At 30.0% G+C, this 14,063-nt stretch overlaps 2 protein-coding genes across 2 annotated transcripts; both read left to right on the forward strand.

Moving 5' to 3' along the window:
• Positions 1–9,186: 9,186 nt before the first annotated feature.
• LOC126769535 (uncharacterized) lies at positions 9,187–11,262 on the forward strand. Its single transcript, XM_050488395.1, has 5 exons — positions 9,187–9,322; positions 9,896–10,102; positions 10,258–10,393; positions 10,810–10,924; positions 11,159–11,262. The coding sequence occupies exons 1-4, from the start codon at positions 9,224–9,226 to the stop codon at positions 10,896–10,898; spliced, it is 531 nt and encodes a 176-aa protein (XP_050344352.1). The 5' UTR covers positions 9,187–9,223; the 3' UTR covers positions 10,899–10,924; positions 11,159–11,262.
• LOC126769529 (uncharacterized) lies at positions 11,013–13,781 on the forward strand. The gene is made up of 4 exons (XM_050488389.1): positions 11,013–11,268; positions 12,258–12,470; positions 12,624–12,753; positions 13,566–13,781. The coding sequence occupies exons 1-4, from the start codon at positions 11,182–11,184 to the stop codon at positions 13,688–13,690; spliced, it is 555 nt and encodes a 184-aa protein (XP_050344346.1). The 5' UTR covers positions 11,013–11,181; the 3' UTR covers positions 13,691–13,781.
• Positions 13,782–14,063: the final 282 nt, after the last annotated feature.

The raw sequence follows: 14,063 nt of genomic DNA on the forward strand, positions 1-14,063 counted from the left end.
GGAACTAAGATGTTATGTCCTTTGTGCCTGTAATTACACTGGCTCACTCACCCTTCAAACCGGAACACAAACAATACCAAGTACTGCTGTTTTGCGGTAGAATATCTAATGAGTGGGTGGTACCTACCCAGAAGAGCTTGCCAAAAGCCCTACCACATTTACACCACTCACACACAAACAATACTACAAATATACATAATTATATGGCCTGATACTAAAAAAAAGATATCAATGACCCTTAATATTTTTAATTATAATAGATACAAAGAACGGACGTGATTTGTTTTATACAACATATGCATTTTTATGTTAAACTGTTGGTATCACTAATGTTAAGCTTATACCGTTTAAGCACAAATAAATGAAAAGCAAAAAAAAAAAACGATTTTTACAAATTAACGTAAATGAAACAAAAAAATGTGGTTAATATTTAGTGTTTGCCTTATTATTTGTATTACTGTTTATTTACATTAATATTAATAAAAAAAAAATGTTTTGATGCTGCTAATGTGGGTTTTCTCCGCCCACAGACAACGATAAGCTAACGAGGAACGTCGGCATCTGACTTCCGACGCGTGACGTAACCTTTTATAACACACACACACGATATTTAAATGGATAATAAATATGTATATACACAAACATTAAGAAAAGTCGCAACTAGAATATTAATTATTTATTTAATTACTCAGTACACATTAGAGAGGCTTTTAAAAATATTAAAAATAGGCAAAGATTCAAGTGTAAGTACATAAAAAGTCACCTTAATTTCTTCTTCATTTAAATAATTATAAAATAATTATGTAACTAAGCTACAAGTAAACTTAATATATAATAACAATATGACAAATAAAAAAAACGTACAACACACTTCGCTATTCGTTTTTCTACTTCTCGACTTTTCTATTTCAACAAGTCTCGATTAGCGCGGAAAAATTTGTTGGAAAAAACAACACCAGTGATATACTGTTTTGTTGTTACATCTCTTGAAATAATTCTACGAAACTGCCTCGATAATGAGTGGCTAGAATATAATTATGCATATCCCGAGGTTACATACCCGGGTTCGAGTCCCTAGTTACACTCGGAATTTGGTAATCGCAGTGCTTATACTCTAATATTTATATAAAGTTGTTGCTTCTGTGCCTGAATCCAATTGCGTTGCATTACCATCAAATTGACAGTTAGGGAATAGGAAGTGCACTTAGGTTAACAATAACACCCTACCCACTCGGCTAGTTTTCCTTCAAAATGTCCGCCGTGGTCGAAAGTTTGCTCAGTTTTACTTGAAGATATTAAGAAAAATAAATTACTTACTGTAATTCAATGTATCAATGTAATGATTTCAGTATTACCTAAAACAATCATTTAAGGTATTTTTTAATATTTGATTAAATTAAATATAAAATGAATAATATTTTTTATAATAAAAATAAACGAACCCTCGTTTAAGTCTTAGTTATTAAAACATTACATTTTCTTCAAAGACACAGTTTTAACCACAGTTGTAAGACTGTAAATAATGTACATATCACAAATTTCACCAGCTTTAACGTAACAATCTTCGTATTTGTCTACCATCTATTTTTATTCAAGTAATATACTCATACTTATTATATATACTAATACTTATTTTTTAAAAATTCCAGAAAAAAAATTCTTCTTTATTTAAACATAATAATTAAATTTCGCGATATAACAAATTCATACATTTTGATCATTTAATGAATTTACATTTCTATCTTCGATCACTGGACTTGAACCAACATTTAACTGTTGCTCATCATATATAAATGGTATATCTGATATGTCGACTTTCATTTCACCTTTTAGTTCTAATGCATTCGGTCTGACAGCTCGATCCACTTCAGTAGTAACTATATCAGAAGGAAATAAATCATGATGGCTGGAAATGATAGTTGAATCATTTTGACCATTCGTTTCTGCACTTGAATTGGCAATATTCGAAACAGTTGTATTCGTAGAGTTCGCTATGATATTATTTAAATTTTCATTTATAGTATTCAATGCAGGTGGTGATATAGTTTCTATCGTTCTAATATCAGTAGTAACGATGTTATTTATATTTTCAAAGTAACAGGAGCAACTCCTGCAATGACTCTGGTAATGTCTGTTATAGTATCGTTCTCTTTGTTCGGTGATAAAATTGTTTACGTATATTTGTTCTGTTCTTTGTTCAGCTTCTGTTTCTTCCACGGGTAATCTTGACTTACCTCTCATTCTCTTATATTCACTGTTTATAGCTAAAATGTTGTAGCCTTCGGATACTGAAATAATATAATAATAATTATTATTTTATTTTAAGACCATCATATTAGATCAGAAACAAAATGTAAACGATAATAATTGCTATAGTGTAAAACTGTGAAGCAGTTATTAACGCATCAAGAAAGCATTTCAGTTGCACAAACATTTCAGTTGCACAAAATAAGATAATAAAAAAAGAAAAATATACAATAGAATTAAAATTTACAAATACGAATCGTTGTTAATTGACACAAGAAAGCTTTGATCATTTATAAAATATAATAACAGAAAATGATAAGCAAAGAATCTACGACAGCCGAAATTTTAGTTTCTATCAAAAAGATTTGATTTCGCTTTTTGTTGGAAAGAATAAATTTAATAAAAAATTAATCGCTTATTAAAAAGCATTTAATTCAAATAAATATTAAAAGAAACGACTAATTCAAACAAATCATTGATAACATCAGGGTTTTTGTTATTTATAACAGAAAGCAAATTCAATGAAATTGTATTGGATTTTGTTAAGGAAGTAAACGTTCCTTTGAATATACTATCGTCGCTACACAACACAACGTATATACTTTGTCAGTACAAGAATACTTTCAATTTAATTTAACTTTTATTTCAGTTATTCAAGCAATCAAAATTTAATTTAGATATACCTACATATGTATGATGACATGAGTGTTACATAGCAATACCATTAGTATTATAATATAATATATAACTATTTGTATGTATGAAAGGTATTGATTGTACCAGAGTATCTACAGACTCAAGGAACATAACATCTTAGTTCCTAAGGTTGGTGGCACATTGGCGATTTAAGAAATTTTCAATAATTTTTATAACGCCAATGTCTATGGGCGATGAACATTTATGCTCAGGTAACACATTTGGTTGTCTTATTTACTAAAAACAACAAATCAATCTTCCTAATAATAAAAAGTAAGTAAAAGCTTCTAATAATATTATTAACTTGTTGGTCTAGCGAGTTCAAATAGCATTAAAATTTTTACTGGTGGTAGGGCTTTGTGCAAGCCCGTCTGGGTAGGTACCACCAACTCATCAGATATTCTACCGCAAAACAGCAACACTTGGTATTGTTGTGTTCCGGTTTGAAGGGTGAGTGAACAAGTGTAATTACAGGCACAGGACATAACATCTTAGTTCCCAAGGTTGGCGGCGGATTGGTGATGTAAGCGACGGTTAACATTTCTTACAATACCAATGTCTATGGGCGTTGGTGATCACTTGACCACTTACCATCAGATGGCCCATATGCTTGTCCGTCAACCTATACTATAAAAAAAACGTACATGTTTTTCGTCGAGAAACTCACAATAATAGATGGGAGTATGCAATCAGTATTTTATAACGTCAAAATTTCAAATTATGTCTAATACTCACAGTTACAAATAACGAGTGCAACCTTAAGACCATCGGTTAGTAACATTGTGCCAATGAAGGATATGAAGAAGTCCAAGATCATATTGGGTATGCTTATATAAAGCAGTACTTTCAACATCCATGTGTTTTTCTGAAACGATTCATTAAAATATAAAATAATAATAAGAAAACGTCAAATATTATAAACGAATAAATAACACAAAAAAGAAGGTGAAGCTTAAATGAACATCGCGATCCAGGCAAATAATACTGTGTTTTTGTGTGCGTAATTTCTTTTTTAATTAATTCATCTGGTTCTCAAGGATGAAATAAACATCGTAAATTCTTTAAAAATTAATCTCGAATATTTTTTTTTTAATTATCAATGTTATTTTTTTTTAATTACGTGAAACCCACTAAAACTTTTTGACTTAATATTTTTAAAAAATATTACTAATAAAATAATACTATAACGACTTAATTAGTCAATTCAATTAATTTTTCGAACAATGTAACGAAAATATGTTTATTTTAACTGAAATTTCTGAGTATATAATTAATCAAAATGGACAAATTCAAATTAAAAGAAGAATTTACTATAATATTAACTAAGTATTTCACGGCGAGTTTAGTTTTAAAGTACAGCATCACCATCGCCATACAATAACATAAGAAGCATTAATACGTACCCTAAAGATAGCATAGGCGGTAAAAACAACGGTTAGTAGATATATAATCTTGAAACAAATCCATATAATATAGTATGCGAGAAGGGATTTGTATATAAATCTCAATGACGCCTGATCACTCTCAGCCTTCTCCCTGTCTGTTGCGATGTAGTCACCAATGGCCGTCAAGTTGGCGTTGTATATTATTGGAGCTAGACTGACCAAATAATTTAATATCGCACCATTGACAGTTAAAGAAATTGCTGATATAATCTGAAAAAGAAATAACATACCTTTAACATGTTTTATTGTTACTATTAAAAAGACTGATTACATTTAGAATATATTTTTCTACTATATTTCACGCGCCGCTTCGCTCGCGTTTTAGAGGAGGCGTGGCACGTATTAGGTAAAAAAGCCTATGTCCTTCCTCGGGATTCAAGCCACATATAAAATTTTATCAGAATTTGGTCAGTGATTAAGCCGTGAAAGCGTAACAGACATATATTCACAAGGGACATAACATATTAGTTCCCAAAGTTCCCAAGTAAGCGATGGTTAACATTTCTTACAATGCCAACGTCTATGGTTGGTGACCACTTAGACATCAGGTGGCTCATATGCTCGTCTGTCATCTACCTATACAATAAAAAAATATATAACTTTCTCATTTGTAATATTAGTATACATAGCAACGTAGTACACAAACCCCGAATACTTCTCCTTAGGAGAGGAGCCCTCTTTCACAGCTGGATTAACCAGCTTTAGATAGAAATCAACCCTTATATTTACTGGCAATGTATAATAATACCTTGTTTAACTCATTCCCATTTTTCCAAATACTGGACACAAAGATCTTAAATTTGCAGTGGATTTACAAATTACTTAACTTTCTTCATTTTTGGTGAAAACAAATACTATTCTAAATATAAGTAAATTTATCAAATGCAAATAAAGCCACTGACAACTTATGTCGTTATTTATTAAGTCTTATAACAACAAGTAATAAAATATTATGTTTTTAAGTAAGAAACTTGTTTTTTTAATTTAATGGCCAGTATCTTAAAAGAAAAAAAAAGAAAATTAACTATTCTTATCTTAAAGTAATTAATAAAAATATATATTTTTACCAGTGTGATAATCGACCTAATGTAGATACCAGTAGATAGATTGCAGCATCCGCAGTATGAAATGAATTCGGGCCAGTAACAGTTACTGGACTTCTTATCCGTCCTAGAACGACATGAAAAAAAATTAAGATGCAAAGATCCCCCAACGTCCACAGTTCTATAAAAATATTCATTTAAAAAGGATGATTATCCTAAATTTCCTCGGACTTGCAAATGGATCATCTGATGGTAAGTGATAACCACAAGCCATAGAAATTTACACTGTAAGAAATATTAACCACATGCCGATGCGCCACAAACCTTGGAAACTAAGATCCTATGTCCCTTGTGCCTATAGTTACATAACTTATTCATCTTTTTTTTTTTATAGAATAGGAAGGCGGACGAGCATATGGGCCACCTGATGGTAAGTGGTCACCAAACGCCCTTAGACATTGGCATTGTAAGAAATGTTAACCATCGCTTACATCACCAATGCGCCACCAACCTTGGGAACTAAGATGTTATGTCCCTTGTGCCTGTAATTACACTGGCTCGCTCACCCTTCAAACCGGAACACAACAATACCAAGTACTGCTGTTTTGCGGTAGAATATCTGATGAGTGGGTGGTACCTACCCAGACGATCTTGCACATACCACTTACACTTCGGTTATAAGATTCATGTTTGTATTAAAATAAAAACGCAAAAATAACACACAACAACAGTGGTGCTTGATATAATCCCATTATCTAGAGCTACGATCTACATACTTAATCCAATAAGCTATCACGGCTCAATTTTTTATTTTTAAGCTATAATATACAACATGGCTAATATTGATCTGAACAATAATAAATATTTTTAATAGAGATTTGTTTGCAAAAATGCCAAAGTGATATCTCAATAAAAAAAAATATTTTTGTGTGTCGTAATCGTGCGACAATATACGTAATCATCTTTTTAAATTATCTTTCAAATCTGTTTACGGAATTCTAATGTATTTCGAATGCACATAAAGATAATTTTCTTATTATCTTAATTAGTCAATAAAAGGACAAAAAAATATGATATAAGTCAATTAAGGGCAAATATATATATCCCTAATATATATAACTACTGATAGGAGAAATTAGATTTTTATCCGAAATGATTCAATGGATACCACACGTGAATCTTAAACAAAAATTGCAAGTAAAAATTAGGGCAAACACCGCTGCGTTTTCATATATCTAAATTGTGTTTATAATTTATCTGGATCTCGGGAGTGACTGCAAACACCATAAGGAAACCTGCATGTGTCTGATGAAAACTGCTACATAATATGGCTGGGGTGTCCTGTAGTCTATGTATGGTCTAGGTATCTATCTCCATTACAGATTTCATGCAATTCCGTTTTTTAGTTTATGCGTGAAACAGTAAAAAAGATTCACTAATCCATCCTCCGAAACTTTCGCATTTATTACTCACTGGACAAACTTTTGTTCACTGGCAGGTAAACAAAGTTTATAATATGATATAGAATATATTATATTTTTTTTTGTTATTGTATTGATAAATTAATAAAAGATGACGATTAATTTATTTATTTCAAATTTTACAGAACTCATCCAAATCCATATTGATGAACTGTACAAGCGTAAAATGAAATATACGTAATCTTGATAGAATAATAACCCTATCTTAAAATGTAACGCTACAGAGAAAAAGATAAAAAACATTTTATATATATATATATATATATATATATATATATATATATATATATATATATATATAATGTTTTTATATATATATTTGTTTGAGATAATTAATTATATATGATTTTTAAATTAAATGATAGTACACTTCGGAAAATAAATGTTCGCATCCAGATCATTTAAATTAAACAAATATATGTTATTTAATCTATTATACACTTTCACGCTAAAAAGAAAGAAAAAAACCCTCCCATCTTTCGCTAGATTATCTTTTCATGTTTTTGGTATAAATGGGTTATTTCCAAGAAGGTGGTATTATTTTTACATTATAAGAGTAAAACAATTCGATGTTACAAAATTATTTTGGCATTGATTTAAAACACATATGTTTGTCTTAAAAACACAAGCGATATAAAAAATCACTTACCTACCTTTGAACCGATCTTTGATTTTTTGACAAAATTTCTTGATACCTCTTCTAGGATCCATTATAAGAATAATATTAAAAAACACATACAGTACAATTTTTATTCGAACGTTGACGATTTTATAATCACAAATGTAATGAGTGAAGTATTGTCTCGATATTATCATTAACCGTCAAATTATCTTATCAGGGATCATAAAGTAATAAATATTTTTGAGACATTGTATAAGAGATTGCAAGACATATTTAAAAACTATAATGATAAAAGTAGGTACCACTTTACCGGTGGGAGGCGCAAGGAATATAATTTATTTTACCCCAAGGTTGGTTATCACCAATTCACCATTACATAGAGCAGAGGAAGAGAGAGAGGAAATATGAAAATATTGTAAAAGGAAAGTGATATAATGTGGACATGTAATTCAAAATATAATGATGTTCCATTACAAAAAGAGCTGTAGGGCAAGAGGGAGGCCGAAAAATACGAAATAATGTGCACGTGCTACAGATAAAAGAAGAGGCTTAGGATATGACTAGAGAAAGATAAATTACAAGCTACGCCTCACCTCATTAAACACGATAAGGACAAGCGAATTGTTTTGATATATATTTATATTTAAACTACCTTCACTGGAACTGTAGTTGGGAATCTGCCTTAGTCCAGCAGTATGTCATGTATCCCACATGACATCATGCATAACCTTATGCATTTATTAGATCTTACGTATTATGAGTATGGTCAGGGTCACTATTGCTTATATCTTAATATCTTCATGTGCAAGTGTCCAACTGCTAAACTGAGTGCATTTCTACACTCTTCCCACAAATCTATGTTTATTCTGACTATACAAATCATTCCTTAAGGAAGAAGTACCGCGCATCTTGCCAATACCAGGCATATCTCATCTGTAATCACTGTAAGGGATAAATTATAAAAGTATATTTTGTTTTGTTCTTGCCAAATTAACGGAGTTCCTATAAAAATAACTTAAAAGAATAATCTACAACTTTATTATTAAATATAATATGTAATATGTACTAACAAATATTCGTCTCTTATTCAAAATTAAATTTTCCGTTTGCAGTTGAAGTGCTTGGACTTTGACAGGAGGGCTAATTCATTTTTCGCCCAGAGAATCGGAATTGCGATTCAAAGGGGAAATGCTGCTAGCATTATTGCCATCATTCCACGCGGTCACAATTTGTACAGTTACTATTTTTAATTTTTATTTGTAATTATTTAAGGTTTTAATGTAAATAATAAAAAAAGATGCACTCTGTACTTTTCTTTGTCAAAAGTGACGTATGTCGCATCATTTGTATGTAATAATCTTGTTAGCAAAATTTCACGATCATTTCAAAGAGAATACAATAACCAATTCTTCTCTTATGTTCATCATAAATGATATTTGGCAAATAATTTTCCGAAAGCAAAAATGAAAAAGTATTTACATTGCTCAATAAGATCTCTCGTCAATAAAATACAGTGTGATCCGTATAAAGTAATAAATGAAATGTAAAAATTAAATTCACACTTGAAAAACTTTTATTTATGACTTTTATAACTTTTATATATAACTTATATTTTGAGCTTTTCCTTCATATAAAATTTAAAATAAGAATATATTATATAATTTTAGTATTGAACTTCTTAACGAAATAATGTGCATAAATATCGAAGTGATTTTACCAACTATAGAAAAGTTCCTGATATTGTATCCTTTGCGATGTGGATGCATTTTAATTCATCTCTGGACAACGGTGACCCACTTTATTTTATTTCACGTTTTTATTATTATTTTAATCTGTTATAGTTACAGCATATAATATTTTTATTGTAAGTTTAATTACAGGCACAAGGGACATAACATCATAGTTCCCAAGGTTGGTGACGCATTGGTGATGTAAGCAATGGTTAACATTTCTTACAATGCCAATGTCTATGGGCGTTGGTTACCATCAGGTGGCCCATATGCTCGTCCGCCTTACTATTCAATAAAAATAAAAAAAAGTTAAAGTATTTCTACACGGGTTTTCTTGTCAAAAATTCTCAATAGCAGCCCGGAGTCTGATAGTTGCACAACCGTATCTTGGGAGGCACGTTAGGCCGTTGATCCTGCGCCTGAACTCTATCCGGTCGTATTGTCCATCGGATTATTAATTACAGTGAGGGAATAGTGAGTGCACCTGTATTTACGCACACACTTGTGCACTATACTATGTCCTGCGTAGTTAGTTAATCACTCCTGAGTTTGGCTATCGTGGTTGAAATTGATCAGGACATTATCATCATCACCATATTATTAGGACAAGGACATATTCTTCATGTTACAGTTACGAGCGGGATTTTGCATACTGTTCTATTCAACTGCAATCTTAGAGGTTTTAATTGGCGAAGAGTCACCGTTCGGTGCTTCGCTGGTTAGAGAGAAACCGATCACAGATAACCTATACCTCGTTTATTATACACTTTTGGCATTATTGTTGTGTGAGACTGTTGTGTTTATATTTATGATGCATTTTGGAATCGGATTATATTGTGTAAGTACATATGCAAAACAATCATATTTTTTTTAAGAAAATAGCGCTATGATATTTTTTAAAATCATTACGTACTTCAAACGTAAAGGCCAGTAATAGTACTATAAGCAATTCATGTAGTTGTAAAACTTAGTAATAATCGATAACTTTTTCAGTTCAACTTAATCTTGATGAAACATTACTTAGTATGCCGTTTTTTTACATGGCTTATTGAAATGGGAGGACTATTAATTATGTGTCTCGCTCATAAACTATTAATAGGATGGTATTTGGGCATTTTGTTCTTTACTAGTGAGTATTTGGTTTGAATTAACATATAGTTGAAATTGCTCAAAACAACAAAAATAAACTTAAGTGAATTAGTGTAATTTCAAAACTTAATATTTCCTTATAATTTGACGATCGTTTCTTTAGTGTTATTAAAATAACACGAATCATAATAAGAGTCACAATAAAACACTTAAAAATATTTTAGACATACATATATGCTAATTATATTTATGTTATCACACTGCTTGGCTCCTGTCCTTCTTGAGAAGAAGGTTTGAGCTTAGTCCACCACACCGCTCCAATGCGGGTCGGTGGATAAACGTGGTTACACAATATTTGACAAAATTCTAATTTTAAAGTGCATGATCATGACTTGATGTTTTTTTTAAACGAATTATCTTTTAAAACAAAATATAGATTATCGAATAATTCTTAAGTTCTAGAATTTTACTCCTTCGTCGTAGTCTACAGTTATTATGTCAACCAATTGGAAGATCAAATGGAAGCGGAAAAACACATTTGTTAATAAAGTCATTAACACATTGTTCTAATGTGAGTACTAAATTATATACAAGCTAAATAATGTTGCTAACGTGGTGTCGGTCACTCGTTATCTATCCCTTCCTAATCTGATAAAAGATAACGCTAAAAACCAATGCACGGCTGCATAATTCATACGGAGTCCTATTTTATTATAACCTTAAAAATAAAAAAAAATAAACTGTCAAAATTGTATAGAATAGATTCATCAGATTTAAAAAACAAGTTTTTTTACGTCTTTTATAGTGTTGTGATTGTTGTTAATAAAGATGGCCTTTGAACTGCCTAGATTGAAGAAGTGTTGTTGTTGTTTACCGTTGAGAACAGGATCGCTTGTAATTGGATATATTTCTACTGTAAGTATTGTAAAACTATTATATTGCTTTGGTAATAAAACTTAACCTTTTTGGGAATTACATATTCATAAATTATTCAACTAGGTCAAACGATTATGGGTGGGGTTACTAAAATGATTATTAGGCACCAGACATTTATACACTTATATACAACAATAACATTATTGCGGATTGTAGACTATCTTACTTATAAAATCGTATACCAATTCAGTATAAAGTGCATTAAATGTAAAATAATCGTAATACATAATTAAGTATATGGTATGAATATGTCCAATTAAGTAATAAAAATAGTTATTGTCTATGGGATTATCCTTGGCTTTAAAAATTCGTGTAGGTATCTATATATTTGACAATACGTTAAAGGGCTGTGTGAGTATGATATTGTCGGTTGTCCTAATAATAATAGACTAGAGATTTAATGTGATAATAATACAGTATATATTTTATTTAAAACTGAAGAATCACTTTTAAAAAGATAATTATTTTACTGTTTTTGTAGTAAAAGATAGAATTCCATTCTCAACTGATTTTAATCGTAGGATAATTAGAATATTTCTAGATGTACATAGTATACGTACCTACCTACGGTCTTTAAAAAAATATCTATATTTATTTTAAAAAAATGTATTCAAATCAAAAGAACGCTGTTGCAATAATACGACATTTAAATAGATGTGCACATAAAAAATAACCCAATTTAACTCGTGTAAAATTCACATATCAAAAACCTATTCCAAATTGATTTTTTTTATATTAAAAGTACTTCGAGTACTTGTATGAAAAAATATACGTACTGGTAAGATTCGTACTAAAGTTGAAGTATTATTTCAACCGTCTCAGAATACTGTTTCAATCTATTATCTTTACCTAAGTAATTAATTATAATTCGAAAGTAAATAATTTAGAATAACAAGTTTTTGATAGTTAAATATTTTATTGTGAAAACTGAATATATCATTTAATGTTTATATTAATTTATATTTCAGGTACTTTCACTGTTATGTCTGGGTGTTCTGTCCTTTTCGCTCTACAAAGTGGTAACATTTGTTCAAACACATCAAAACGAACCAGACCCAGAACACACGCCAGAGGAATATGAACAAGTTTCTAAAAGTCTGTACATAACACATGCGTATATGATAATAGTATATATATACTATTTAATAATAAGCTTATTTCTTATTATTGGTATTCACATGGTGAGTAAAAATCTTAATTAACAAAACTATTACGAATATTTAAATATAGTAAAATAGAATGCTAAAATTATATTATAATGCTGACGTAATAAGTACGATGAAACGATGTAAATTCATTCATAATTATTTTGATCGCATTTTGTATTTTTTTAGAATAAAACCTTGTTTATGAGGTATTACTATAATTGCGGCTTGTTCCTGCTTATACTTGCTCTGGCGACTGTTGTTGTGTCGACAGTATTTTTACACTTCATCGCCACTGTATTACTACTTAAATGGTGTGGTAAGTAAGAAAATCTTTCATCGTTATTACTTTCAATAATAAATGACATTATCATCTGTTTGCAGACGACTTAGAACTCTATGCTGAACATTAAATTAAATATGACTTGAACAACAGCAATCGATTGTTCAAGTCATATTTAATTTGAACAATGCTTTAAGTCATTTCTTTGACTAAACTTTGTTCTGACAAACTAATTAATTAATGACAATCGATAGTCGTTATTATTATCTCTAGTACGACTTATTAAACTACTCGTGAAATTAACATATAAAAATGAATTAATATTTTCTGTTTCCGTTATAATAAGTTCCGAGTGTGTCTACTTTTCCAAATTCCAATAAGGGTGAAACTTATTATTTTATTTAATATTTATTCACAGTCTATATAATAAGCTGTGAATAAATACTAAATATCTTTAAAACAAAGCTAAACTTCGTTATACTGAGAAATTTATATAATAAATTTTCATTTGTATTCCACTCTACTGATTTCCCGCCAAATTCCCTCCGCCATTTTATTTGTCGGAACTTACTTCTAACTGACGCGAGTCTGTCACTATAAACTTATTCGGAGACAACCTTTAAAGGCTTTCTTAAACTAAGACATTCGATAGGCATTTTTGTCCTATATTTACATTTTATTCATGAATAAGTTTTATTAATTGGCTAAGTGTGTGATATTGTTGGATTGACTGAAAAATATTTGCAATTAAATAAATAATTATTGATGAATATCTGACGAAATTCTGATGTAGATATAAAATTATATACATATGTTTATCAATTATTTATTTTTTTTACTTTTTTCAGTGATCATTTTCTACTGTCTTCTAGTGGTACGAAGCTCTTATCTAGACATTGAAGAAAAAACCAAACCGAGAGATTTCGAAATGCAGAATCTTTACATACCACACAGGGCTCCGCTTCTATTATAACGTTTTTATTTCATATTTTTATATTACAAAAGCAGTATTTAGTTTGCTAATTAGATTTAATTTAACAAAATAATAAAGTATATCTTTTTCACGTGACTTTATTATTTCATCTTCTTTTTTTATTATTTACCAATGATTACGATTTTAAGGTTTTTAAACATTTAGGTAGGCATTTGTAGTAGGCACAATATGAAAATGGGATAGAACTTTTTTAAAGCTTATAAAAAATGACAGTTCTCAAGCGAAGGAGCGTGGGTTAAGAATTTCTGAAAAAGAATTATCCAACGCTGGCAACACCGAAAGTGTCATAAGATAATAGTAAATTATTTCTATTTAGATATTTATGGAGGCGTTTGTATGTATTTATATTTAA

Source organism: Nymphalis io, chromosome 7 (genome assembly GCF_905147045.1).
Source record: "Nymphalis io chromosome 7, ilAglIoxx1.1, whole genome shotgun sequence".
NCBI lineage: Eukaryota > Metazoa > Arthropoda > Insecta > Lepidoptera > Nymphalidae > Nymphalis > Nymphalis io.

Coding starts and splice junctions, on each gene's coding strand:
- LOC126769529 (XM_050488389.1), top strand. CDS start 11,182: ATGGCCTTTGAACTGCCTAGATTGAAGAAGTGTTGTTGTTGTTTACCG. Junction 11,269..12,257: donor TAATTGGATATATTTCTACT/GTAAGTATTGTA, acceptor TTTATATTTCAG/GTACTTTCACTGTTATGTCT. Junction 12,754..13,565: donor ATTACTACTTAAATGGTGTG/GTAAGTAAGAAA, acceptor TACTTTTTTCAG/TGATCATTTTCTACTGTCTT.
- LOC126769535 (XM_050488395.1), top strand. CDS start 9,224: ATGTGCATAAATATCGAAGTGATTTTACCAACTATAGAAAAGTTCCTG. Junction 9,323..9,895: donor TAATTCATCTCTGGACAACG/GTGACCCACTTT, acceptor TTCATGTTACAG/TTACGAGCGGGATTTTGCAT. Junction 10,394..10,809: donor GGGCATTTTGTTCTTTACTA/GTGAGTATTTGG, acceptor ATAATTCTTAAG/TTCTAGAATTTTACTCCTTC.